This window comes from Leuciscus leuciscus (assembly GCF_965113295.1).
Source record: "Leuciscus leuciscus genome assembly, chromosome: 9".
NCBI lineage: Eukaryota > Metazoa > Chordata > Actinopteri > Cypriniformes > Leuciscidae > Leuciscus > Leuciscus leuciscus.
In genome coordinates this window covers 44,229,755-44,256,057 of record NC_138733.1, presented here as the reverse complement: position 1 = coordinate 44,256,057, position 26,303 = coordinate 44,229,755, and the positions used below count along the sequence as shown (strand labels likewise).

At 38.8% G+C, this 26,303-nt stretch overlaps 1 protein-coding gene and 1 long non-coding RNA gene across 3 annotated transcripts; one reads left to right on the top strand and one right to left on the bottom strand.

Annotated features, from left to right (window-relative positions):
- The first annotated feature begins 5,141 nt into the window (after positions 1–5,141).
- On the top strand, positions 5,142–6,447 carry LOC309506022. The gene is made up of 3 exons (XR_014208616.1): positions 5,142–5,324; positions 5,888–6,241; positions 6,317–6,447. It is a non-coding gene; the product is annotated as an uncharacterized lncRNA (long non-coding RNA).
- Positions 6,448–7,209: 762 nt separating this feature from the next.
- Positions 7,210–12,164, bottom strand: LOC309506021 (uncharacterized protein). 2 transcript variants are annotated; one of them, XM_082179544.1, is made up of 14 exons: positions 11,650–12,164; positions 11,293–11,397; positions 11,132–11,205; positions 10,892–10,967; positions 10,662–10,754; positions 10,127–10,442; positions 9,519–9,804; positions 9,089–9,322; positions 8,897–8,988; positions 8,672–8,776; positions 8,248–8,441; positions 7,962–8,126; positions 7,581–7,825; positions 7,210–7,347 (listed from the first exon to the last, which is right to left on the bottom strand). In XM_082179544.1, the coding sequence occupies exons 1-9, from the start codon at positions 11,877–11,879 to the stop codon at positions 8,972–8,974; spliced, it is 1,431 nt and encodes a 476-aa protein (XP_082035670.1). In that variant the 5' UTR covers positions 11,880–12,164; the 3' UTR covers positions 7,210–7,347; positions 7,581–7,825; positions 7,962–8,126; positions 8,248–8,441; positions 8,672–8,776; positions 8,897–8,971. The 2 variants fall into 2 exon arrangements, with proteins under 2 accessions (XP_082035670.1, XP_082035671.1); XM_082179545.1 differs by having other exon boundaries at positions 8,042–8,126.
- Positions 12,165–26,303: the final 14,139 nt, after the last annotated feature.

The following is a 26,303-nucleotide window of genomic DNA, read 5'->3' as shown; positions in this document are numbered from 1 at the left end:
AGGCTGTTTTTGTAACATATGAAATATGATTTTCAAAAGACAATTTGCAATCGAGTATAACACCCAGGTCTTTTACTGTAGAGGATAAAGTAACAGGACATCCTATGATGTTAAAGTTGTATTGTGCGAGGATTTGTGGGCGGTTTTTTGAACCGATAAGTATTACCTCTGTCTTGTCTGGATTTAATAAAAGAAAATTACGCGTCATCCAATCTTTTATATCTTTAACACACTCTGTCAATTTGGAAAATTTTGCGTTTTCATCCGGCCGTGATGAAATATATATTTGAGTGTCATCAGCATAACAATGGAAACTAATTCCATGTTTCCTTATAATATTTCCAAGTGGCATCATATATATTGAGAATAACAGAGGGCCTAACACAGATCCCTGTGGCACTCCATAGTTTACTGGAGTTGTGATCGATTTTTCTCCATTTAAATAGACAAAATGGTAGCGGTCAGATAGGTATGATTTGAACCAGCTTAGTGCTTGTCCTTGAACACCAGTATAATTTTGTAGTCGATCTAAGAGTAATGTATGATCTATAGTATCGAACGCAGCACTAAGATCAAGTAAAACTAGTATTGAGATACAGCCTTGGTCAGAAGCTAAAAGTAAATCATTTGTGATTTTAACGAGCGCAGTTTCAGTGCTATGATGCGGTCTTAATCCAGACTGAAACTTTTCATAGATATCATTTTGTTGCAAGAAAGAGCCCAGTTGAGCGGACACCACTTTTTCTAATATTTTAGACATAAATGGAAGATTTGAAATGGGTCTATAATTTGCTAGATTATTATGATCTAATTGTGGTTTCTTAATGAGAGGTTTTATAACTGCCAGTTTAAATGTTCTTGGAACATGACCTAAAGATAAAGACGAGTTAATAATATTGAGGAGAGGCTCTTCCACTACAGGTAACACTTCTTTCAGTAGTTTAGTTGGTATAGGATCTAATAAACATGTTGTTTATTAGATCCAAAAGTCACCGTAATCTTTACCGACATTGTCCGTAATTATTACTGAGATTGCACATTCGGACGGGACTAAAAGCTCTGGTAATAATTTCTTTACCCCACCTCTCCATGTTAAACTAGTCTGAATAGGGCTTAAATCTGTCATTGTATATTGAATGCATTTGCAGCCATAGCAGATATCGCTATGGACCCTTTTCACATTTCCAGAGTTCTCGGAAGCAGAAGTCATCACAGTTGGCCTACAAAAGAAAAAAAATATATATGATAGAGTTTCCACGGCTTTCCAAAAGAGGGAAAACACATAGAGATGATTATGTTGCTCAGAAAAGAGAAAGATGTAACTTTTGCGGTCACAGCCGTTGTATTAGAAACACCCTCACAGCAGCGTTGATTAGTTTTTTTTGTCATTTACTAACAAGGTAATATTACAAAATATGTAGTTATAAATGTGCATTAAATGTTTTAAAAATGAAAATATGAAAAATGTAACTAGGCTTGCAATGTTGATAACTGTGGAGATGAAAAAAGGGTCCAGTCTCAGTTAGCCATGATGATTCCTTTAACTCGTGAACGAAAGGGTCCAAAACCACGAGGGTACCCTCTCCATAATGTGACTTATGTAATTGAAATGTCAAGTGAGTCCTCAGAATTATATACACATTTGTATGTGTCACAGGTCGGAGTGGCCGACCCACCACCACTCCTAACGGGCGTGTCACCTCGAGGAGCAAACCAGTGAAAAGGCAGGACAACAAAGTTAAAAGAATAAAAGTTTTTGCTTTATTACGTTAAGAACAAGAATGTTAAGAGTCAATTGACGTATCTTCTCTAGGCTTCAAGTGAGAGGAGGGGCAGGTAACGGATAATGGTTCCGCTTCAGCGAATGTCAAACTCCAAGCAGGTGGATACGCCAGGCAACAGAGCTTCACAACAGAGCAGCATAGACCAGGTGAGTTCTCTGACAGCGGGGCTTCACAGTGGAGCAGCGAGGGCCAGGTAGGTGGCAGGTAGCGTATAACGGTTCCTCTTCAGGGGAGATTTGGCTCCAGGCAGGTAAACACTCAGACGGCAAGACTTCAATACTAGCCTTCTGCTGGAGAACACAGAGTCATTTGTCAGTATACAACACAATCGAATTTGTCGATCTCACCAGTGTGGTCTAGACGTGTCGGCCTCCTCAGGACTTTCTATCGACTCCGTTACTTTGCCCCATAAAGCAGAAGGGACTGGGAAACTTCTCTGTATAACACCTCTTCAATGGACATGAAATCATTTAAACAACATAGCTCAGCAGCCCCGGCATGGGAGAAAGTAATCAGCTGTGATTTGGAGTGGAAAGCAAAACCACAAATCCACTCTCACATAATTTCACCAGAACACTGCAGAACTCCACAATCCACAATCGGACTGCAAAATTGAACAGACTCACGGTGCTCCCAAGGCATTCCCCTCGCCATCCGGCTAACATTTCCTTCCCAAAAGATCGAATAGGCAGGGGCTGCATACAAATCAGTTTAACACTGTTGTTCACTGGCATCGAGGAAATCAGAAAGACGGTTTGGATAATTTCCAGTTTTCAGACACATAATTCCGCCTCCACAGTAGAAACTGCGAATCTTTATCCTCTCTTTAGAATTACAAAGGTGGTACTTAACTGTCCAAGGTTGCCACAGTAATAATCAGAAGCCAATAAGGAGAGGGGTAGAAGCTCAGCCACACTCACAGCGTGATTTCCATAATCCTCATTAGTCATCCAAAGAATATATAGCTCTTCACCCACTTGAACTAATAGAAGTCCTCACACTCTCTGCCCCACTGCCTGTATTCCTCTCAGTCCACGACGGCGATCTCCTTCTCTCATTCAGAATGGCTTTTATAACCCTCTCTCCTAATACGTGTCCCAATCGTGAATCATAATCCCACGCACCGCCACCTGACGCGGGTTTTCTCATCAAGCCTCGCCCGCCGCCATGATCTTCTCATAGGGAACCAGAACCGTTCTGGTGTTCTGCCATCATCGTTCCCCAAGGGAACATATCCCGAAAAGAAAAGTTCCGCCAGGCCGCTTGTCACCCCGTGACATATGCATTAAACATTCAAAAAAAAATGTATAAGTAAATCTTTATAACGATTGAACAATTTAAATGAGTGCATATTAAAAAATGTACAGTACTTGCTCTTTATTAGACAGAGAGCATTTTACCATTTGTCAGACTGTGCAGGAAATCCCTCTCACTCTCTAGATCTCTGCATTTGTCCACAAGGACTTTGATTTTTGATTGCAAAAATATTTTTTCTTCCTTAATTTTCATTAATGACACCTGCTGGACTTGGGCTTCTGTTGAAACAAAACACAAACATTTTATTTCTTAAGAGAACAGCCAAAGTTGATTGGATTTATTATTAGATTAAATATAAAATGTCATATGAAATCAAAATGTCATAAAAAAAATATTTTTTTTCCTTGATGTTGTGATATAATAATGAAGTTACAGAGCTCAAAATGCTCACTGCCCAAAAAAGAGCATTTAATGTTTTCACCCTGCGAAACCAAGCTTTAAAATCTAGAAACTGATAATCTAATGCGTGTAATTTAATTCATATTTACCACAGTTTTCATTGTACTCATTAAACTTGTAATCAAACAGTAGTTGCGAAGCGCTGCAGTGGTTACCAGCAGTAGCGGTTTTTGGCACGGGCGAACCGGGCAATCGCCCGGGGCGGCATTTTTGGGGGGGGCGGCGCCGCCGGCACGTAGCCTGGTAATACCAGACTCTGCTACTTCACTTTGCTTCGTATACAGAGTCTGGAATAGCATAATAGAGAAGTGTTTTCTCTCTCGCGGGGGGGCGCTTGTCTGAAGTTTAAAATCATTGGTTACCCGTAAGCCAATCACATAACATTTGGTTATGGCGTGTGTTATGCGCATGCTCAGCCGCATCTAACTTCCACTGTAAACACACATATGATGCAAAAACTAAACCATCGAGCGAAATACCGGAGTGAACATGGCTGTGAATGACTTTTGCAGATTATGTGAAGTAAATCTACGCATCCACGGTACAATCAGCGTCTACGTCACGGCTCTCAGCCCGCCCTCTGTTCGTTGATTGGCCCGGCTGTTTTCAGGCCGGTGGAAAACTGAAAGATAGGCTGCTATCTCAGACTGACTACAGGAGCGAAATGAAATTAGCGGAAGTAGGAAGTCTGACGTAGTCAGGCTAGCCGGCACGAGCAAAAAAAAAAAAAAAAAAAAAAAAAAAACTGCGCCGCGAAGCGGTTTTCTATTATCTATCATTTCACTGTGTGGGGAATTGGCAAATTTGCGCCCCCTGCAGCTGCAGGCGCCCCTGCTTGCTGAGAAGATGCCGTGCACAGAAGCTGTTTGTTTGAGAAGGGGAAAGGGGAGGGGGCGCGGAGGCGCGGGCGCGGATGAAAGTTCACCTCTGGGTCTCTCCCAAATGGAACGGATAAGGGGGGGGAACGGGGGATCCATATAGTTATCTAAGTCAGTCACACCTCGACTTTCTTCCAAATAACGCACATTTCATTCATAATATTATGAATACAGGCCTCTATATTTCCTGCACATTTTTGTTTTTCTGAATTGTCTGAATGGCTGATAAAAATAGGTAATACAAAACGATTACTTGGTCACCACCACCAAGGTGAATTGGTTTAGTCTTGACTTCTGGTCGTGACTTGTCGTGAGTGACAGTTGGTGTGGGGGGGATCAGGGGAAATCTGTTGATTGTCGATGTCGAGTGCCAAATAAGAGATGGACAAGAAAGGTCAAAGCCATCAGGTGCCCAATTTAGAAACGAGCGAAAGATAAAGGTATGCAACTATGTTTCTCTGTATGATTACGGTATCCATGTCATGAATGAAGGGGCAATATTAATTGGTGGGTATAGGCTAACTCTTATTTGTTAACCTTTTTGCTATGATTCTTGCTATGCTTAACAATAATTCGGTTTTAACTCAAACACGATCTAATTTCACCATAATATTGTGCTTTGCAACAAAACTGTTACAAGTTCAGTTATTACACTGCAAAAAATGCTTTTCTTACTTAGTATTTTTGTCTTGTTTCCAGTCCAAATATCAAACATTTCTTAAATAAAGATGCATAACGTTATTTTACTAAAGTAGTGAAATGACATAAGATATTAAAGGTACAATATGCGATAAATTTTGTCCTCTAGAGGGCGCTACATTCCAAACAACAACTACAGCGTAGTTTGATGACGATGTGTAGGAGCGTGGAATGATGGGAACTGTTGTTTTCAACTCCACAGGGGATATTGAGTCAGACGGGAATCGAAAAATCATTCATGGATGAGGTAAAGTTCTATTTTTATAAATGTTGTGTTTAATGACATGCTTTTGTTTAATTAAAATGAATTAACCGCAAGAAAAGTAAGGTTTAATACTAAAGTGGTTATCATAGATGTTACTGTATTTGTCGAATTCATTGTTGTGATAACGCGGCGCAGTTTTACGTGTTCTAATCAATTGTTGTAAAAGTACATTCGAACATACCCACATCATTTGCCAAAATACTGATTAATCTTTATGTATAACACATGCTATATTTATTTACATGGCCATAAACACCAGACGTGCTAAACAATATCAATAAACTAAACACAAACCTAAAGCAATAATACTTTCCTTACATAAACATAACTATTACCGAATGCTACATTTGGAATATATAAAATTAAGCATGCTGATTTGCAACTTATATGTGACTTAGGATTATGCACTCATCATAACTATGTAAAAGTGTAAACATTATATACATTTTCAAGTTTATTTTTATGTATATCTATGTATTGTCAGCTGCCATGTCATATCTGTTTGTACAATTATTTATATTTGCTTATTTGTTGTTATGTTGCAGGAAGACACAGATAGATCCTCATTGGATGTATCCATGTCAAATACTGATGAGACCTGGAGTCCTCCCCAGAGCAGCTGCCATGAAGCATCACATGGAAGAACAAAAGGTGGAGACAGAGGAAAAAGAAAAGGGATGGGAAGAGCAAAAGGGATGGGAAGAGCTTACAGAGTGGAAGAAAAAACTGGAGCGGTTGAACTCAGCAGTGTAACAAGAGGAAGAACATCAAGTAGACGTAGAAGGTCTAGGGGAAGACAGGCAGCAAGAGGAAGAGGAAACACTGCATCATCTGGACTGTGTGAAGAGGACAGATTGAGGGTGTCTAGGCTGCAAGAGGACAGGATGTTGATGACACAGGTGAGTATGGACATACTTCAAGTATCCAAAATAGTTTCAGCGTTTGGCATTAACTTTTGAAATGTGCAATTTCAGAATCTTATAGGAAATATGAACGTGGCTGAAGCTCAAGGACTCTTGATTAGAGTTATGAATAGAGAACCAGGCCTCATCTTTGATGTCCTCCAACCACCTGCTCATCAAGAGGAACAACAATTACAGGATGTACCTCGATGGTGTTCTTGTACAAGATGCATTGAAATGCCATCTGATATTGAAAAAAAATGTTGTGGCATGACAGATAGCACATGTGTAAGCATGTTGCCCCACATGTCGTTATACATATTGGATGAGCAGGTATTGCGCTTGTCACGCCGTTTAAGAAATGACATTTATGCAATTCATGACACACAGGAGCCTGGGGATGACAACCGGGAATACCGCTATGCTGCTTACAGAAATTTTGTCTTGTGGCAGTGTGGTTCACTTGGGGCGGGAAACCGCATTGTCATCCCTAGCTGCTGTGTGCGCAGAGTACGTGAGAAATTCCCTGACCCAAATGGGCAGTACACTGGATTCATCGCTGCTGTGTTGTAGAAACATGCTGCTTAGTCATGTTCTCCTATAAATGGGTATTTATGTTTAAAGGACTTGTTTATTTTGTTTAGTTGTTATTTATAATTATTTATTCGAATGTTACTTTTTATTTATATGTTGTCTTACCTGTTTGGTAAAAAAATGGTTTGCCACTCTTCAATTTAAAATGTTTGTATTACAAATATAAAGAATATGTTATTCTTTATTTGCTGCCTTCTTCTTAAGAACCTGTTTAGAAGAGTGATATTGTAAATAAAACAACTGTTTTTGTTTTTTTGGTAAGATTTATTAATAACAAATAAAAAAAAATTGTGTGAAATGATTTACCATTTATTTACATATTTGATAACTTTTCTAAGGTGTCAGTTACAAACATTTTTAGGTATATGCATCAAGTTTCAGGATAAAATTAAACTATAAAAATAGTTTGGCTGACTCAGTTGAAGGTAGACTTCTGAACTTGGGGGTTCAGATTGCTGAGGTTTTAGCTCAGTGCTCGTCTCTTGACTCTGGTGGTGTAGAGCTTGCTCCTTTTTGAAAAAAAGGAAAGAAAAAAAGAAACAATTGAAATTATATGAAAAAAAATAAGTGCAATTTATAAATGAAGCCTAACATTGCACTGATCGATAACACTAGTAAATAAAATAGAGAGTTATCATATAATCTGTCCTAAATTAGGATAAATAACATTTTAAATGTATATATAGATTTGCATAATTATCCTAAGACAGACATCTTAGCTAAGATTTTTTGCTGTACATACCTATGCCTCTACTGACATGTGACTCCAGAATGCTGTCAATCGAAGGAGGTTGGACACTTGGAAGGAGGCCTAGTGTCCTGGGGTCCTCAGGCCTTGGAACCCTACGCCTTGGCATCCCCACATCAGCCTGGAGTCTTGCGCGCACAATTTCCGCTTGCAGATCAGGAATGTAACTGTAGTCTTTTGCCACTTTCAAGGCATATACAGTCCATCTACCAGTTTTCTTCTGAAACTGTCTGCGAAAGCTGTAATGAAAAATAATTTGTATTTAGACAAAAAAAATGACCCAGAAATATATGGATAATAAGACGCATTCGAAGGACGAAATATCAAGTTCTACAGAAAGTTCTGTGTGATAGAAAATATATTTTTAAATCTTACATCTTTTGGCCATTTTTGTTGAGCATTGGCGGTCGATCTCTATGGTGGTTATAATCCAGGGCTGCGAGGAGAGTTCTTGCCTCGTAGACCAGTGGTGAGAAGCTGAACCGCTTGCTGACGTACATCAACAAGTGATTATGGAATGATTCCAGCTCACAGGTTGATCTGGAGAAATAAATTAGCCTATGTTCATATTTCGAGTAGTATTCAAAACATTGATCACAGTGATGACTACTGGTGACTAATTCCATTTTGAAACAGACATGAAGGTGCTTCCATAAGTTACCTGAAAGGTAGATATCGATGGACATTTCTGAGCCACCTCTTTTTTAGAACTATCACTTCCAGTGCCTTGTGAGCTTTGGAACCACTCTCCAGCCATTGCTTGTCTTGTATTTCTGGCAGGCTACCGTGCAGGCAGTGACCAAGATACCATTCGTGCTCATTTGTGACATGGTGCAGCACACTGCTCCATAGTTTCTAAAAAACAAATCTTGTAATCCAGACCATACAGTCGAAGAACAAATAAAGCCTAGATATTGTAATGTGCTTTATAATGAGTATGCTGTGCACAAATAGAATCGTATCCTAAAACACTGAATCTCACTGCACATAGAAGCATTGTACTTGATGAATGCAAGTTTGCTACATGGAAATGTTGTTGTATTTAGTCATAGGAAGAGATGACTACTGGGAGATATATTACTTACAATGAACTGCTGTACCGTGTCTGCCTTCTTACAACAGAACCAGAAGTGATTCACTATGTGCTTGACCCAGTGCAGTAGGATCTTTTGTCCAGATTGCTGTGCCTCCTAAGTATGCATATAACAGATGTGGTTCAGTACATTTTAGAATAAAAACATTTTCATAACAAATCTGAAAAAAATATAGGTTCGAGTATTTTATAAAAATGAAAAAAGAAGTAAACATACTGCAGTAATCATCTTGGCTAAATTCTTTGCTCCATGCCATATGTCCCATGAGTGCACAACTCCAGTGTCCTTATATCACCCAGTTGTTTGATCTTGTAATGAAAAGCAAAACAACAGACTATTCATACACATTTGCTGAATATCAAATTTATATTTTCCTTGTACATAATAGGTCAACAACTACCAACTTACTCATAATAGATGCGATTTGTGCATGAGCATCGGTGCATATTTCTGAAATCCGCACTTCGCGAAGAAGCTTGTCCATTGTGGCTACAAAAGCCTCTTTCTCCATTATGACAGAATTACGGCTGGTCTGCCTTTTATCGATAGTGACAACAGAGATGATTTCCTTAGAATCATTCTCCATTGCTGTGTACGAGCAATACTGGGCACAGTATCCGGGGCTATCCATTCGTCCATCTGCTGTGTAGAGCACAATAAATCAATAAATGAGATTTGATTTCATATTTCAGAAAAATGCATTAAAAAAATTTAAACAAGAGGCTAAAAAATGATAGAAATGTAATAATAGTTTAAAAAATGTTTAAAATATTTTCAGCACATAGAATGACATGTAGGTATTGCATAGATTTTTTTTTTTAAATGCCATAGAACATACCTAATACAACTACACCATCCTTACTCTTCATACGTTGAATTGCAGCACATCTTTTGTCCTCCCACATGTCCTTTATTGCTCCTAAGCAGTAAGTATCCTGTATATTAAAAAAAGTGTTCTTTCCTACAAAGCCCATGTTCATGTAATTAAACAGGTGTGCCACTTTGTAGTAGTTATTTCCCGAGAGCAGAATGTTAGTGGCCATCATGAAGTCTCCTGCTTGCATTCCAAATTTCAGTGTCGGCTGCGAATTCCAAGTCCACACTTTGTGCCCATTTGAACAGATCTATAAGATAAAATACACAAGAGTGATTGCAATACATACAAACAACGAATTTTCAAAAATGATATGCATTGAGTTAAAATGTATATGGATTACAATTAAAAACTACTTTTAAAGTCTTGTTTGGAATTTGAAACTGTATTCAGCTATATATGTAGGTTCACTAAGCTGAATAGAGACTTTGAGACTATGATATACATCTTTTTTATAACGAAAACAACAATAGGTTTTGTGTGACATGCACCTATTAAAATATATATTTTTCCGAAGTTCATAAGTTCGTATGCTAATATACAGAATTATTGTTTTGCATTTATTTTATTACCCATTGGATGACACTTGCTGTTCCCCTTGAAGTCAGGTGGACTTCAAAAGGTGGTGAAGCCCGGCAGGTTTTACAATTCACCACTGGTAGCTGTAGAAGTTTGACCAACTGTTTCAACTGTGCTTCATATACAATAGATGCCCGTTTTCCAATTATGTCCTCCTCACACATGACTTTGTTGCTAGCATCAGATGTAAGGACATGCTCTTCATGTAGGGGTATCACTTCATCTTCTTGTGTTAGATGGACAGTCTCTTCGAGATCAATTACTTTAAGCTCCTCAATTTTTCTAAAGTCATTAGTTCCTTCACCCGTTCTGTAAATACATATATAAATATTTACAACATTGTATTATTAGCATGTACAAGAAAAATAGTTTTTTCTATACTTTCATTTTGTTAGGAAAAAAAAAAAAGTGTAAAGAAGCCTGGAAGCCAAAAACATTGATAATATAACAGTTACAGTACGTCCATCAGTTGATATTATTTTGTTTTACCTATATCTGTATTAAAAAACATGATTCATGCAGACAAACCTAAGACAGATAGAGGGAACATAATCCTCATCAGAAGTGCTGTCCTCACTGTCTTTTTCCCATGATGTATCATCTGGGTGTTTAAAATCTATTCTGCAAAATACATAATAGTAGTATTAGTAGTGGTAGAAGTAATACTAAAAATAATAACCAAGTACAGTATACAGAAAATTACACAAACAGGAGTAGACAGCAAACAGCATTTTGTAACAATGCATTACACCACTTACACTGTGTTCTGAAGATCATTGGCATCTTCGCTCACAGTAATGGTGGACTCATCATGGAAGCTCATCTTTGAAAAACGGCACCACAACAAAAAAAGAAAAAAAATGTAGGTTTGTAATGGCGGTATGCATAACAATTGATTGGTTATGCCACACTGCAATTTGTGGCTTGTGGTGCCAGCCTATATGATAAAATCATTTTTATCAACACATCTTTGTATAACAACACATGTAATAGTCACCTTTCATGTAATAGCTGTTCATCACTTTCTGACATAGAAAGGTGTTCGACTCCAGGCTCCAGAAAACACTGATCTCTGTAAAGCATATTTTATAAATTTATCCAATGTAATTCTATTCATAAACTCTGATAAATTATATAAAACAAATTTGCCAATGCCTACCTCTCTGATGGTGAGTCACTGGACGAAGCTATGGTGGAGAGGGTTAGAAGAGGCATTCCAGGTCTCTTGTAAGGAGTTGACGTGGCTGGTCCTCCTTTTTGGTAACTTAATAAAAAAAATATAAAAAAATTGTGGGACATTTGACATCATTTGATGTCGTGAAAAGTTCACCAAAGATACAGCTTGACAACATTACAGCCAATAGTTCATAACATGCCTAGAAGTATTCGCAGTGAATATGACCTCACGATTTTTCACATCATATGCATAGACAACAAGACATTCTAACAATAAGACTTACACTGTCTTCTGTATTCAATTTTTTATGTCAGTAAAGGAGTCAAAACAATTACTCACCTGTCAATTAAAACACATGCAAGATCGGCGTCTCTTTCTAGTTGAAGTTTGTCACGAAGTTCTCTCCATTTAGGAAATGCCACACCGATGTTTATCCTGGTTTTATTTCTCTTCTTGTCCCAACTTCTTCTTGGGTCGTTTGGTTGACCCGTACGTTGACGCTTACGTTTTTGAGGCTTGTCTTTGTCGACAGAACCAGCTGCAATTGATAAAGAATAATTGTGCTCCATAACGACTGCACGAAACAGGCTATCGTTTGTTGCTCGATTGACGCTACAACTACAACTTCCGCATTTGTCCAGGACTCCACGCAGTACGAGCGGAAACCGAGGGTAACGCGGATATGACGCAATTGACTGGCGACTCCCAGCTCCCCCCTGCTCTAACGCCCCGTTTCCTTGGTTAAAATCGCAATTTTCTCACGATTTAAAAATAGTTGGAAACATTTGGAATATTGTAAGTAAACAACTTAACAAAATATATAACACTGGCCTTGTGATTTGGGGATATTTTAATGCAAAAATCTTGCATATTGTACCTTTAAGTCTTGTTTTCCGGGGAAATAAATAAAAATTGAGTTTTTGCTTAAAACAAACAAAACATGATCTGCCAATGGTGTAAGAAAAATTTCTTATGGGGGGTGGACGCTCGAAGGGGGTCTCGCCCAGGGTGTAATTCAATGTAGAACCGCCACTGGTTACCAGGGTAACCAGTCTATAGCGCCACCTGCTGTCAGTGAGTGAATTAGAATTTCATTCGGCCCATAGGCAACGTACGTACATGCACCAAATTGCATACATGTAAAATAAATTACAAAGTGCATTCTATAACACTAAATAGTGCGGATAATGATGTACTATACTTATTTGCGGTATTTTGAAGTAGCCACAAATCATGTTAACAAAACCACATGTTCCTTACAGCGATATCGTGTTACCGAATACCGGTGTTATGCCGAATTCTGTGACCGTATACAATGCACATAATGTAGTGATGGTAGGTTTAGGATTAGGATTAGCTCATACAGTGCCTACTGCGGTCACTGTGGTGGGCCACAGAATTCAAGAAGTCCTCGCTGCAGCCTGTAGCACGATGACGTAGTTGGATCAGCCAATACGTACTGGATGGGGAAGTTCGGATCATTTTGCTGACTCTCTTGTTCGATCTCGTTCATCAAAATGAATGAATCTTTTTACGAGTCATTTCGTTCATTTAAGTTGCTTAAAATGTTATACTTTTAACTGGCAATTTCCTCGAACACATCCACCTACGCAATCTTGATCATATTCTGAATTAAGAAATCATTATAATGCAGTCAAAAATAATTTACAGGGAACATAAATAATTACTTTACCTTCCCAGTCTTTTGTTCATTTGTCACGTTCATGAACATAATTCGCATGCGCTCATTGCGCTGGTCTTAAGTGAGATGAATGTGATGCTTTCCTAGTTTCTCTCTACATACATGCAAAATAGTTAATTTTACAACATTTAAAATGATTTTAAACCTAAATGTGATGGATTTAATGCGTGTATACAGAACATTTTTAAATAAAGCCATTTTATTTTATTCAGGTCATATTTGCTGTTGAGTGAAAGCAAAAATGAGTCAAGTAATTGTCTCTGTAATTTTAATCATAGAGGTAGGCCTACAATAGCCTACAATACGGTCTGTAAACAACTTAAAATACCAGTAGGCTACACATTCAAGGGAAAACGCAAAAATAATAACAGCATCAAGAAACTAAATCTTGTCAGAAAAAAAGTGCTTAATGATATTTTGCCTGGTAAGAGTTCCTTCTTTAATGGCTATACAAATTTTTCCACAAAGCTCTGTACATAAGGTCCCTTAAAATACGAAATCGTCCCGTATAACAAGTAAGATGATGCGTCCCGACTCCCGTATCAAATCAATAAGGGACGGGATTTGTCCCGTATTTTTCATTAGGCCCACACATAGTTGAATAAAAACATAAGGATTTTACAGTATGGATAATACTAATAGCAAATATAAAAATATAATTTTCACAATAAGTAGTAGAGAAGCTCATTGTATGATTGCATTTTAGCGTCTTTGTTTCTATAGAGACGGAGTTTTATGTACCGGTACTTAGGCCTACATGCCATGATGTACATACATAAAAAAAAAATAATAATAATAACCACACCCCCTGAATTTAAGTTTAATATACAAACTGATCACAGCAGTCAGATCACGCAGTTGTCACTCAAGTGATCATTTATATTTAACTTCAATTCAGTTTTTTTTTAATTTTTTTTTTATTTATTTATTTGTAGCCTACAGACCAAAACGCACCACCGCGCATGCGCGTCCACTACGTATTGGATGATCCAACTACGTCATCGTGCTACAGGCTGCAGCGAGGGGTGTCTCACAGAATTCGGCACAACACCGGCATATGTCTGATTAAGACGTAACGCTACACGCTGTACAACTTTAAGAAAAGATATAATGAAATATACAATTACCGGCTTCTTCGTCATTCTCATTGATCAGGTCGTTGAGGCTTTATCCCAGAAATTTTAACATCTTCCAACATTTTTATACCGTTTTTATTTTTTATTCTGTCTTGCTCAAGCTGTAAACATGCCATGGTTGGTCCTCTAAATGGCTCTTAAATGAAACGCTGGTCTGCAGATCTTTTCAACCAATCCCAAATAGGACTGATCCGGAATGGGCAAATAGATCCAAATCCCTTTTAGGTATTCTTTAAAGGAACACTCCGACTTTTTGAGACTTTAGCTTATTCACATTATCCCCCAGAGTTAGATAAGTCCATACATACCTTTTTCATTTCTGTGCGTTCTGTAAGTGTTATTTGACGCACCCAACGCTAGCCAAGCTTAGCACAAAGACTGGATGTAAATGGATAGTGTTAGCATAGTAATCCCAATAAGTGACAAAATAATTCAAACATTTTCCTATTTACATGTTGTGATCTGTATAGTCACAGCGTGTACAAAAAACAAGGCTATATGAGACAGAGACCATTTTTAATCGTATAAATACTGGGAACTATATTCTCACTCGGCGTAGGAGCACAGCTAGCGTTACTTGGGTGGAGTGATCAGCGCAGCACACGAGACGCCCTGTGGTGAGGAGCAGAGAGTTCGCTCAGAGTTGGAGTAATAGAGTCAGCAATTACTAGATTGTAAATTTATAGTTTACAGTCATGGGTGTTCGCTGTATTGTAAAGAGTTGCGACAATAAACAGGGGAGACCAGGTAATACTATGATATTTCATAGAATTCCATTTCCAACCAAAAACGCTGACCTGATGAATCGATGGCTACTTGTTCTGGGTATAGATCCAAACACACATGTAAACACCATCAATAAGTATTTCGTTTGCTCTGAACATTTTACTATAGACGACTATTTTGAAAAAGTGCAAGTTACCACACGGACCATGAAACGTGTGCTAAAGGATACAGCCATCCCATCGATAATAAAGACAGGACAAATTGGATCACCTGTTGCTGCGGTAAGTGTTCCGTTATGTTTTGAGATGACTAACATTAGCCATACTGTAACAGTGCCATGCTATTGTAATGTAACCTTAGTAGTGACACTATTACGCGAATAGAGGCTCCGTGTATCCCCTTTATTGTTATTATCACTGTACTATGAATGATCATTATAACAAAATCACTTACTTGGTGGACAGCTGACCATTAGGTTCACTCGGCATGGGGCGTTTCTTCCAGTTGATCTTCCGTGGTAGTGACGCAAATATTTTGATTGTCATCACTCATCAAGCCTTGACATTGATGGCAATAACCCGGTCCCATTCATTACAACAAAGGCACTCGGTTTCTGTCGGCATGTTCCACATTTACACCACCAGTCCGTGTTCGTTCTGATTCTCCCTTCGACATCAATCTGTTCGGCATCTTGTCTTACAGTTTCCAAAGTTTGTAACTCCTCGTCTGTGTATTCTGGCTCAAAACTATGTGGTTCTGGATCTTGGTTTGATACACAGTAAAATTCCTCTGACAATTCCTCAAAGTCAGCCATGATCACGAGTCGCGTTCGCTACTAGCTAGTCTGTCACGCTTGTTTTGTTTACGGAACCATCAATAGTCAGGGCGTCTCGTGTGCTGCGCTAATCACTCCGCCCAAGTAGCCACTCCGCCCAAGTAACGTTAGCTGTGCTCCTACGCCTAGTGAGAATATAGTTCCCAGTATTTATACGATTAAAAATGGTCTCTGTCTCATATAGCCTTGTTTTTTGTACACGCTGTGACTATACAGATCACAACATGTAAATAGGAAAATGTTTGAATTATTTTGTCACTTATTGGGATTACTATGCTAACACTATCCATTTACATCCAGTCTTTGTGCTAAGCTAGGCTAGCGGTGGGTGCGTCAAACGAACGCACAGAAATGAAAAAGGTATACGGACTTATCTAACTCTGGGGGATAATGTGAATAAGCTAAAGTCTCAAAAAGTCGGAGTGTTCCTTTAAGATTTAGATCATTTTGTAATCGTCCTGGGATCACATACACTTTCCCTGGAATTTCAAAAGTAGAAAAGTAAAGCTCCGAAATGTTAAATTATAATACTATCACGAATAACTCAATTGTCCAGTGAGTGCACTGCTTTTTCAGATATTAAGTGGCGCAAGGGTAGTACTAAGTAACTTTTCCAAATAAGGACAAAAAGACGTTGGGGGTGGGTTTTTTTTTTTATTGTTTCCCCCTTTATTTCATAGCCCCTTTGTGTAGTTTTGCTTGGTTACAGGTTTTTGAACAAGAAAATAATGGGACTTGGAACGAAAGTTGTTTCACTAGAGTAAACCAGCAGAAGAGGGACGAGAAGGTTAATTGAATGGCTACAAAAAATCATAGACTCATCAAGTCAAGGATGAAATGCAGACTGTAAAAAAAAATAAATAAATAAAAATCCAGAAGACAGAAACAGGCGATGGATACCAATGGTAAATGTAGAACAATTTTTTTTTTTTTTTTTAGTAAAACTACAATTTATCATGCTAAATTGTATATTTTATGATATTGAATTTCTAATCTAAATTATATTTAGATAAAGACGAACACATAGTAAGAAAGTGAAAAAGACATGCAGGGCGGGATCAGTTTTTGAGAAAAGCAAGGTCACCCTACAAAACTGGATGAAGGTCATGTACCGGCACGTAATAACAGAAGCGACAGCTTGAGCCTGTCTACGTTACACTGAACGTGACAAAGCGAAGCGACCATTGCACATGTCAGAAGTAGCATGATCACTTAAAGTATGTCAGAAGCAGAATGGGGCATCAGTCTACTCTCGGGAATGTGTCATGTCACATCCAGTGTAGACAGCATCACTGATTATATGGTTCTGTTTGCTTTTGTCGCTGCTCTCTGATGCAGAAATGGTGTTAGTGTAAGCTGTGCATCTGTAAGTTCTAGTTAAAGTACTGTAAAAAAACAGTAATGAAAGAAATTCAAAAAAAAGATTAAGGCAGGTCGAAATGATGCAGGAGGGCATTGCTGGAAGTTCAGCAGCCCTGAGTAAAATGAGTCAAAAGCTCAGATTGGTCTGTAAACATGCTTTAAAGAGATATAACAAGAAGTCAGGACAGAGTATGGGTGGAAGAACAGAGTTCAATATTATAGATGAAAGCAAGTTCCGCCATAAAAGGAAGGTGGGATATATTTTATTATTAATAATATTTTAATGTTTAACAGTTCAAGGGAAATTTCACAGATGATGGCAACATTGAAACAAACAAACAAACAAATTTTTTTTTAAATATAGCTTTTAAACAAACTTCAATTTAAATGTGCGTAATAATTAAAAAATATAAAAATTCATATGTAGCCTACTGTAAAATATTTCCATGTTAAATTACAGTAAACTACTGGCAGTTACATTTACCAGCATTACACTACTGTGCTGTATAGAACACAGTATAAGCTTTACATACAATTATACTGTTAATGTTATTGTACTGCTCATATGGTAATCTCCATTAAGTGTTAAATACTGTAAAACATAGCTAGAAGCTAATATTTTATAATAAAAAAAATCATTCTAATATTAAACCCTGTGAAAAGTGATTGCATTGAAATGGCTCAGTCAAGAATGACATTACATTTTTTATTAATTGTATTAAATTCAATACAGTTTCTCACACATTCAGTAATTGACTAATTAAAACTTAAATAAATAGTACATCCAATAATAAAAATTTCCAGATCTGAATGACTTTCTTTCTTCTGTTGAACTCAACTCAATATCTCAGCTCTGTATGTCATACATTGCAAGTGAATGTGTGCCAGCACTCCACTGCTAAAAAAACCCCACCATGATCGAGATTGAGGCTTAAAAACATTTACATTGATTTACATTGAAAAAAGAGTTATGTTTTATTCTGTTCTCACACAAATACTTTTGAATTACTTCATAAGATATTTATTAAAGACTATTTGTATATTTTTGAAGCTGAAGTGTTTGCCATTCACTTGCATTGTATGGACGTGTAGAGCTAATATATTTTTCCTAAAAGCTTGATTTGTGTTGAACAGAAAAAAGTAATACACATCTGGAATGGCGTGAGTGTGAGTAAATAATAGTATTGTCATTTTAGGCTGAACTATTCCTTTAAAGCAGGGCTCAGTAGTTTAGGGATTTCTTCGATGTATTCTCGCTTTTTGCTCACAGGTTTCTCTCTAGAGCTCCCCCTACAGCTTTGGAATAGATTTTTGACAACACTGTCAAAAAACTCGTTGGCGACTCTCAGACACCAGAGGCTAGTAGATCAACGACATCAACAGTACAGTACAGTCGGACGAACAGTGGCACAGTGCTCATTCAGTAAATGCATAGCTAAACAAAAGTGTTTTGAGTCTGGATTTGAATGTGACCACTGTAGGAGCACATCTGATCTCTTCTGGAAGCTGGTTCCAGCTGCGGCTGGCATAATAGCTAAAAGCAGACTCACCATGCTTAGAGTGAACCCTTGGTATTTCTAGCTGATATGATCCTAATGATCTGAGTGATCTGTTGGGTTTATATTCAGTGAGCATATCTGCAATGTATTGAGGTCCTAGGCCATTGAATGATTTATATACCAGTAATAATACTTTAAAATCAATCCTAAATCTAACTGGGAGCCAGTGTAAAGACCTGAGGACTGGTGTGATATGTTCATATTTTCTGGTTCTGCTCAGAATCCTGGCGGCAGCGTTCTGTATGAGCTGACACTGTCTTATGGTCTTTTTGGGAAGGCCAGTGAGGAGTCCATTACAATAATCCACCCTGCTGGTGATGAAAGCATGCACAAGTTTCTCTAAGTCTTGTCTGGAAACAAAGCATCTAATTCTTGCAATATTTTTTAGATGATAGTATGCTGATTTAGTTATTGCTTTGACATGACTACTGAAACTAAGGTCTGACTCTAGTGTCACACCAAGATTCCTGACTTGATTTTTAGTTGTTTGACCCCTAGAGTGAAGGTATGCGTTCACCTTGAGAACTTCATCTTTGTTTCCAAATGCAATGACTTCAGTTTTGTCTTTGTTTAACTGAAGAAAGTTTTGGCACATCCAACTGTTGACTTCATCAATGCATTGGCACAGGGAGTCAATTGGGCTGTAATCGTTAGGCGATAGGGCTAAGTACAGCTGTGTGTCGTCTGCATAGCTGTGGTAAGCAATTTGGTTCTTTCTCATTATTTGGCTCATTGGGAGCATATACAGGTTGAACAGGAGTGGCGCAAGAATTGAGCCTTGAGGGACTCCGCATGTCATGGATGTCCACTCAGACTTATGGTCTCCTATACTCACATAATAACCTCTCTCATCTAAGTATGACCTGAACCATTTTAGGACTATCCCAGAAAGCCCCACCCAGTTTTCCAGCCTGTCAAGAAGTATGTTATGATCGACAGTGTAAAATGCAGCACTGAGGTCGAGTAGTACCAGCACTGATAATTTTCCTGAATCAGTATTTAAGCGAATATCGTTTATTATCTTTATGAGCGCTGTCTCTGTGCTGTGGTGCGGTCGGAAACCAGATTGAAAATTGTCAAAGTATCCATTCGAGCTTAAGAATTTGTTCAGCTGATTGAAGACAACTTTTTCTATGATCTTGCCTATGAAAGGAAGATTCGAGATCGGTCTATAGTTGCTTAATATGGTCTTATCCAGATCGTTCTTTTTCAGGAGGGGCTTGACAACTGCAGTTTTCAGGGAGTTTGGAAAACTCCCAGAGAGAAGTGAGGCATTTACCACTTCTAGAAGATCTGCTTCTAAACTGTTTAACACACTTTTAAAAAAAGATGTGGGAAGTGTGTCAAGAGCGCATGTTGATGTTTTAAGGTGCTGTACGGTTTCTACCAAAATTTTGCCATCAATTTTATTGAAATCAGACAAAGTTACTACTTTTTCAGGTGGTCTGATCTGTCTGACCCCAGCGCAACTCAATGATGTGCTGATCACTTTTCTGATATTATTGATTTTGTCAGAGAAGAAGGAAGCAAACTCACTGCACTTGTTGTCTGGAGAGCATTTCACTGGGAATCTGGCTTGGGGGGTTTGTCAGTCTCTCTACAGTAGCAAAAAGAGTGCGTGTGTTGTTTAAATTGCAGTTTATAATATTTGAGAAGAAAGTCTGTCTAGCTTTGCCTAGTTCCATATTGAAAGCATGAAGGCTGTCTTTGTAGATGTTATAATGGACTACAAGCTTTGTCTTCCGCCACATGCGCTCTGCTTTTCTGCATTGTCTTTTCATATTTTGCACTGCTGTTGAGTTTCTCCAAGGTGCTTTTTGTCTGCCACTCTTCTTCCTGACTTTCACAGGAGCAATATCATCAATTGCACTTTTAACTTTTGAGTTAAAAGAATCTAGGAGAAAATCAACAGAGTCAGCAGATATGCTTGGTGTTAAGGATATAGCCTTCATAAATAGTACACTAGTGTTCTCATTTAAGCATCTCTTCTTGACGGACACAGATCTAGCTTCAGTGGCAGGAGAGATCAATATATCAAAGAAAATACAGAAATGATCAGACAGTGCTACATCCTTAATAACAATCGATGAGATGTTTAGACCCTTACTGATAAGTAAATCTAAAGTGTGTCCACGATTGTGTGTGGGTCCATGTACATGCTGAGTCAGATCAAAAGTTTTTAAAACAGTTTTGATTTCTTTTGCCATATTGTTTTCTGCATTATCTATGTGAATGTTAAAATCTCCAGCAATGGCAAAACAGTCAAACTCTGAGGTAATTGTTGATAACAGTTCTGTAAATTCCTCAGCAAAGGCTGGAGAATATTTTGGAGGCCTGTAAATAATGATGAGTAAAATGCGAGGAGCACCTTTTAATACAATACCCAGATATTCGAAAGACGTGTAGTTCCCAAATGATATTTGCTTACATTGATAAATATCTTTAAAAAGAGCAGCTAGACCCCCACCTCTCTTAACAGCTCTGCAGACACTCATAAAAGTAAAGTTAGGAGGGGATGTTTCATTGAGGATTGTTGCACTGCAGCTTTCTTCTAGCCAGGTTTCATTTAGAAGCATAAAATCCAGGTTGTTTGTGATTATTAAGTCATTGACTAGAAGTGATTTATTTTTAAGTGAGCGGATATTTAAAATTGCTAACTTAACAGTCTTACTTTTTTTCCCTACACCAATCTTAGTTAGACGTGCAATAGGCACCAGATTAGTTGAGTTTGCTGTACGGCTATTGAAGGCCTTAGACTTTCTATCTTGTAATAGAACAGCAATAGAGAAAGATACAGGCACACTGGGTTCCCGCTTGTTCTGTAAACATTTGAGAAAGTTACTGTTATCAAAGCGGGGACCCGACACACATCACTGAGAGCTGGTATCAGTTGTTTTTGGTTGACCTCGAGCAGATGGAGGAGGGTGTGGGCACTGGCGTTGTGGCAGAGGCCGAAGAGCTCTCACAGAGGCAGGGGGAGGGTGAGCTGGGCCTGCAGGCTTTGGTGGTAGCGGTGCCCGACGTTTTTTGGTTGATATCTGGGGGCTTGCAGCAAAAGAGTGTGATAGTCTGGTTCCAGCATGCACCAGTTCTTCCATTTTCTGTGAGAAGCACAGAAGTGGAGTTGGTGGCGAGAGGGAGAAGGTGTCTGGTGAAAGGGGCTGTTGCTCTGGTGTTATAGGAGGCTGTGATATGCTGTCCTGGCTTCCCTGGCTGTTTTCCAGGAAGTCGTCCTTGGGTGCTGAATCTTGGAGCAGTTCTAATATGTCTGTCTGTGGTGAGCTCTGTGGGCAGCGCTCAGCTGAGATGGTGTCCGTGAGCAGAGGTTGTTGTGGCTCAGTGGTGTTATCATTGTCCTTGTGTGATATGTCAACATCATGTCCATTCTGAAGTGAAGTCCTGTGGTCATTCATACTGTGTCCAGGTGTGTGTGTGCCGTTCTGATTGAGTGGATTGGCACACACTGCAGAAGGATGATTGAGGGAGAAGTAGATATTGTCCTTTAACGGGCGGCAGTGGCTCAGTGGTTCATGTAGATTGTCTACAAACCGGAAGGTTGGTGGTTCAATCCCCGGTTCCACCTGACCAAGTGTCGAGGTGTCCTTGAGCAAGACACCTAACCCCAGCTGCTCCCGACGAGCTGGATCGCCTTGCATGGCTGACACCGCCGTCGGTGTATGAATGAGTGAGTGAATGGGTGAATGTGAGGCAATATTGTAAAGCGCTTTGGTGGCCATTGGGTCTGTGAAAGCGCTATATAAATGCAGTCCATTTACTATTTACTTCTCTAACATTGCCTTTTTATCATGCGCGAATTCTACAAAAGTTTGTCTAGCCGCTTTAGTATGATTTCTGAATTTTTGCCTGTATGCTTCGGGCACGAGTTCATATGCTCGTAGAACCGCTGTTTTTACTACATCGTAATCGAGGGAGTCTTCAATGGGCAAGGCAGAGCAAACCTCTTGTGCCTTGCCCACAAAGCTGCTCTGCAACATTACTGCCCACATATCTTTAGGCCAGCACAGCTTCCCCGCCACCCTCTCAAAAGCCGTAAAGTAGGCATCTACCTCCGACTCTCTAAATTGGGGAACGAGTTTCATGTAACGAGTAGGATCAAACTGGCTTGCCCCACGGGAACCCTGTGGTCCACTACCGGGAGGCTGATCTCGCTCCTCCTGTTTAGTTAAACGAACCAGTTCTAGTTCGCGTAAAGCTAGTATACGCGTTTCGTGTTCTTGACGTTTAATTTGTAATTCTAGCTCTTTCAATTTCAGTGCTACAACAGGATCAAACTCGTGTGTGGGAGGTACGACTGATTCTTCGATCAAAATACCGAGAGAGATCATCTCGCACAAGATTTCATTTTTGATATCAGCTTTGAGTGCCGAAGGTGAAACGGATATTTTAAAGCTCTCTGCAATTTGCAGTAATTCTTTTTTTTGAAAACGATCCAACTGCTCCACAGACGGAGAGTTAATAAAAGCTTCAACCTCACTCTCCATATTTTCTCCCCCCACCAAAATTAGTTTATCTACGTTTAGACAAGAGAGAGAGAAAAAAAAACAAAAAATAATTTGAAATTACTCACCCATCTTGAGGTTTTCATTTATTTGCGTGATCGAAGAATTATGAATTTGATGACGAGCCCCCATTATGTTACGTGCCACATGCACTAACATACGGAGCGACACCTATTAAAAGGTGACGCCCGGAGTTCCATCTCCTGCTCCCGTAAACACACAACGACACTGTATAGTCAGCAGAGAATCAGGATTTATTTTTACATATATGAGTAAGATTTCATTCGTTGTGAAAAGGAAAGTTATAGTTCAAAAATGGGAAGGTTTCAAACGGCCACAAAATAACAAACAAAACGGGTCTTCTAACTAGTTTTTAAATCCTCTTACCTGGAATTAGAAATAACAAAAGTACAGTTCTTGCCTCCCTGCTAGCCAATAAACAGGAGAAAAAGTTAAAGGAAAATAGGGCCTCAGACCTCCCAATATTTTTAGTTAAAGCTATAAGATTGCACAATTACCGTCCTATACCGCTAACAGGCCGGAATGCCGCACACCAGCAGCTTACTCTAAAGAAAAGAAAAACACACGACAGCCAAACGGCTTTTCCGTACCACTGTATCGGACACAACTCTTTATCGGACACAACTCTTTATCGGACACAACTCTTAATCACACACTATACAACAGCGTGAAGCAGGAGGGGGAACTCGATGAGCCGACCTTCCACACGGCTTATATCCACACGAGAAGTCCATCAGCGCCGCCCTTCTAATCAGCTGCACCTGTGACACTCAAATGAGCGCAAATTGACAGACAGGGAGGGAGAGCAAAAAGAGAACAAAAAGAAAACATGCGCACATTCCTTTGTTCTACACAATATAAACACACTTATGTTCTGATACGTAACAGTAACGGATAAAAATCTACCAAATCGTTAAAGGATTAGTTCAGCCCAAAATGAAAATTTCCTAATAATTTACTCACCCCAATGCCATCCAAGATATCCATGTCTTTCTTTCCTCAGTGGGAGAGAAATTATGTTTTTTGAGGAAAACATTTCTGGATTTTTCTTCTAACAATGGACTTCATTGGTTACCATCGTTTTTAAGTCCAAATCAATGCAGTTTCAAAAGTGTTTGAAGTGTTTAAACGGGCTGTACGCGATCACAGCTGAAGAAGAGGTTGTTATCTAGCCAAACGATAGGTCATTTTCAAAAAATATATATATAATTTATAGACTTTTTACCTTCAATAGTTGGGATTGAGCTGATCAACAAACGGACAGGGAACTACGTCATCACGTTGAAAGGTCACGCCGGCGCCGGCAGAAGTACCGCCCCACTGTTTACAATGCAACCGTACGTAGGAGGATAGTTCAAATAGTATTGTTTGCTATTATATATATAGTAATAGTATTCAGTGAATATGAATATGAATAGTATATGAATTACATTCTGATGAATATGAATAGTAGTTAAAATAGTATTGCCGGCGCCGGCGTGACCTTTCAACGTGATGACGTAGTTCCCTGTCCGTTTGTTGATCAGCTCAATCCCAACTATTGAAGGTAAAAAGTCTATCAATTATTTCATTTTTTTAAATGTTCTATCGTTCCGCTAGATAACAACCTCTTCTTCAGCTGTGATCGCGTACAGCCCGTTTAAACACTTCAAACACTTTTGAAACTGCATTGATTTGGACTCAAAAACGATTGTAACCAATGAAGTCCATTGTTAGAAGAAAAATCCAGAAATGTTTTCCTCAAAAAACATAATTTCTCTCCCACTGAGGAAAGAAAGACATGGATATCTTGGATGGCATTGGGGTGAGTAAATTATTAGGAAATTTTCATTTTGGGCTGAACTAATCCTTTAATGTTAAGACATTGCAACCTGGTGTTCTGTTTTGTCACTGAGTACAGATGGTATTCAGAATGATAGTCAGCTTTGTGTACTTCCATCACAAAATACACACTGTCATCATTTTGAATTAAAATAATGAGAAGTTCTCCAAACTCAATGGCCTCATCATTTTTTGACACAAGAAAATTACCCTTTTTATATGATGTACCTTTGTACACGATGTCTGTGGATACACTAGTATTGATTTCTGAAAAGCTAAACTGTCTCACTGCATGTTTAGTTGTGTCACTGTAAAGGTTGGGGTAAAAAAGTGAAACTGTTCTTGACGACTGCATCCTGGCCCAGCTGAAAGATACGCCTGAAACATCTGATGTCTCTCTGATAAAGTTAGGCAGATGTTTTTTAAGTTTTTCAAATGCCTGGTGCATCTCTTGAAGTAGCTGTGTTTGCTTTCAAAACACATCGTCCATAATCTAATCAAGGGGCCAAATTTAAAAATCAGTGATGGATAGTGCCGCAAGTAATGATGTTTTGGTTTTAGTGGACTTTCAGGAAATAAAGTCTTTCTTGATTCCAAATATTCTTGGATTAGAATGTAAGGATAGGCTACCTGTCCTGTGCTGATGAAATCGTTTGCGCACAAATCATTTCAACAATATCTTTAAGCTGGAGAGTTAACTGCCACACATCATCTTCTGGATTTTGCACTTTGTCACCAATTAATACAGGAAGCAATCTTAAGAAATTCCACTTCTGAATGGCTTGCCCTGAAAGCTTGGGCACCTCAGAGAGGACAGCACATGGCTTTGTGAGAGCATCAGTTCCTTTGTACTTGAAATGCTTGATGCGCTGGTTCAAAATTTAATATGTAAGCCATTGCTTCTTCTTGATGAAATACTTCAAGTACAATGCAACATCATAGGACAAGACACCCTCAAATATGTCATGGCCTAAACAAGGTGGGAGACCAGGCTGGCAAACATGAAAAGATTTCAAAGTATTGAAAACAGAGTTTCCCTTTATGCTTTTGTGGGGTCAGCCCTATGTTCCCACAGCCCTATGTTCCCACATTTCTAAGAATTTCTTCTTTACTGAAAAGTTTGAAAATTAGGCCCTATGTTCCCACAGCCCTATGTTCCCACAACCATATGTTCCCACAGCCCTATGTCCCCTCATTTAACTATGTCCCCTGAAGGGTAGGTTTTAGTGCTTGTGCTGGTACAGGGATAGGCCAATTACATCCCAGACAAGTCTCCCTCCTGTGAGGGGTAGGTTTAGGTATGTTAGGGTT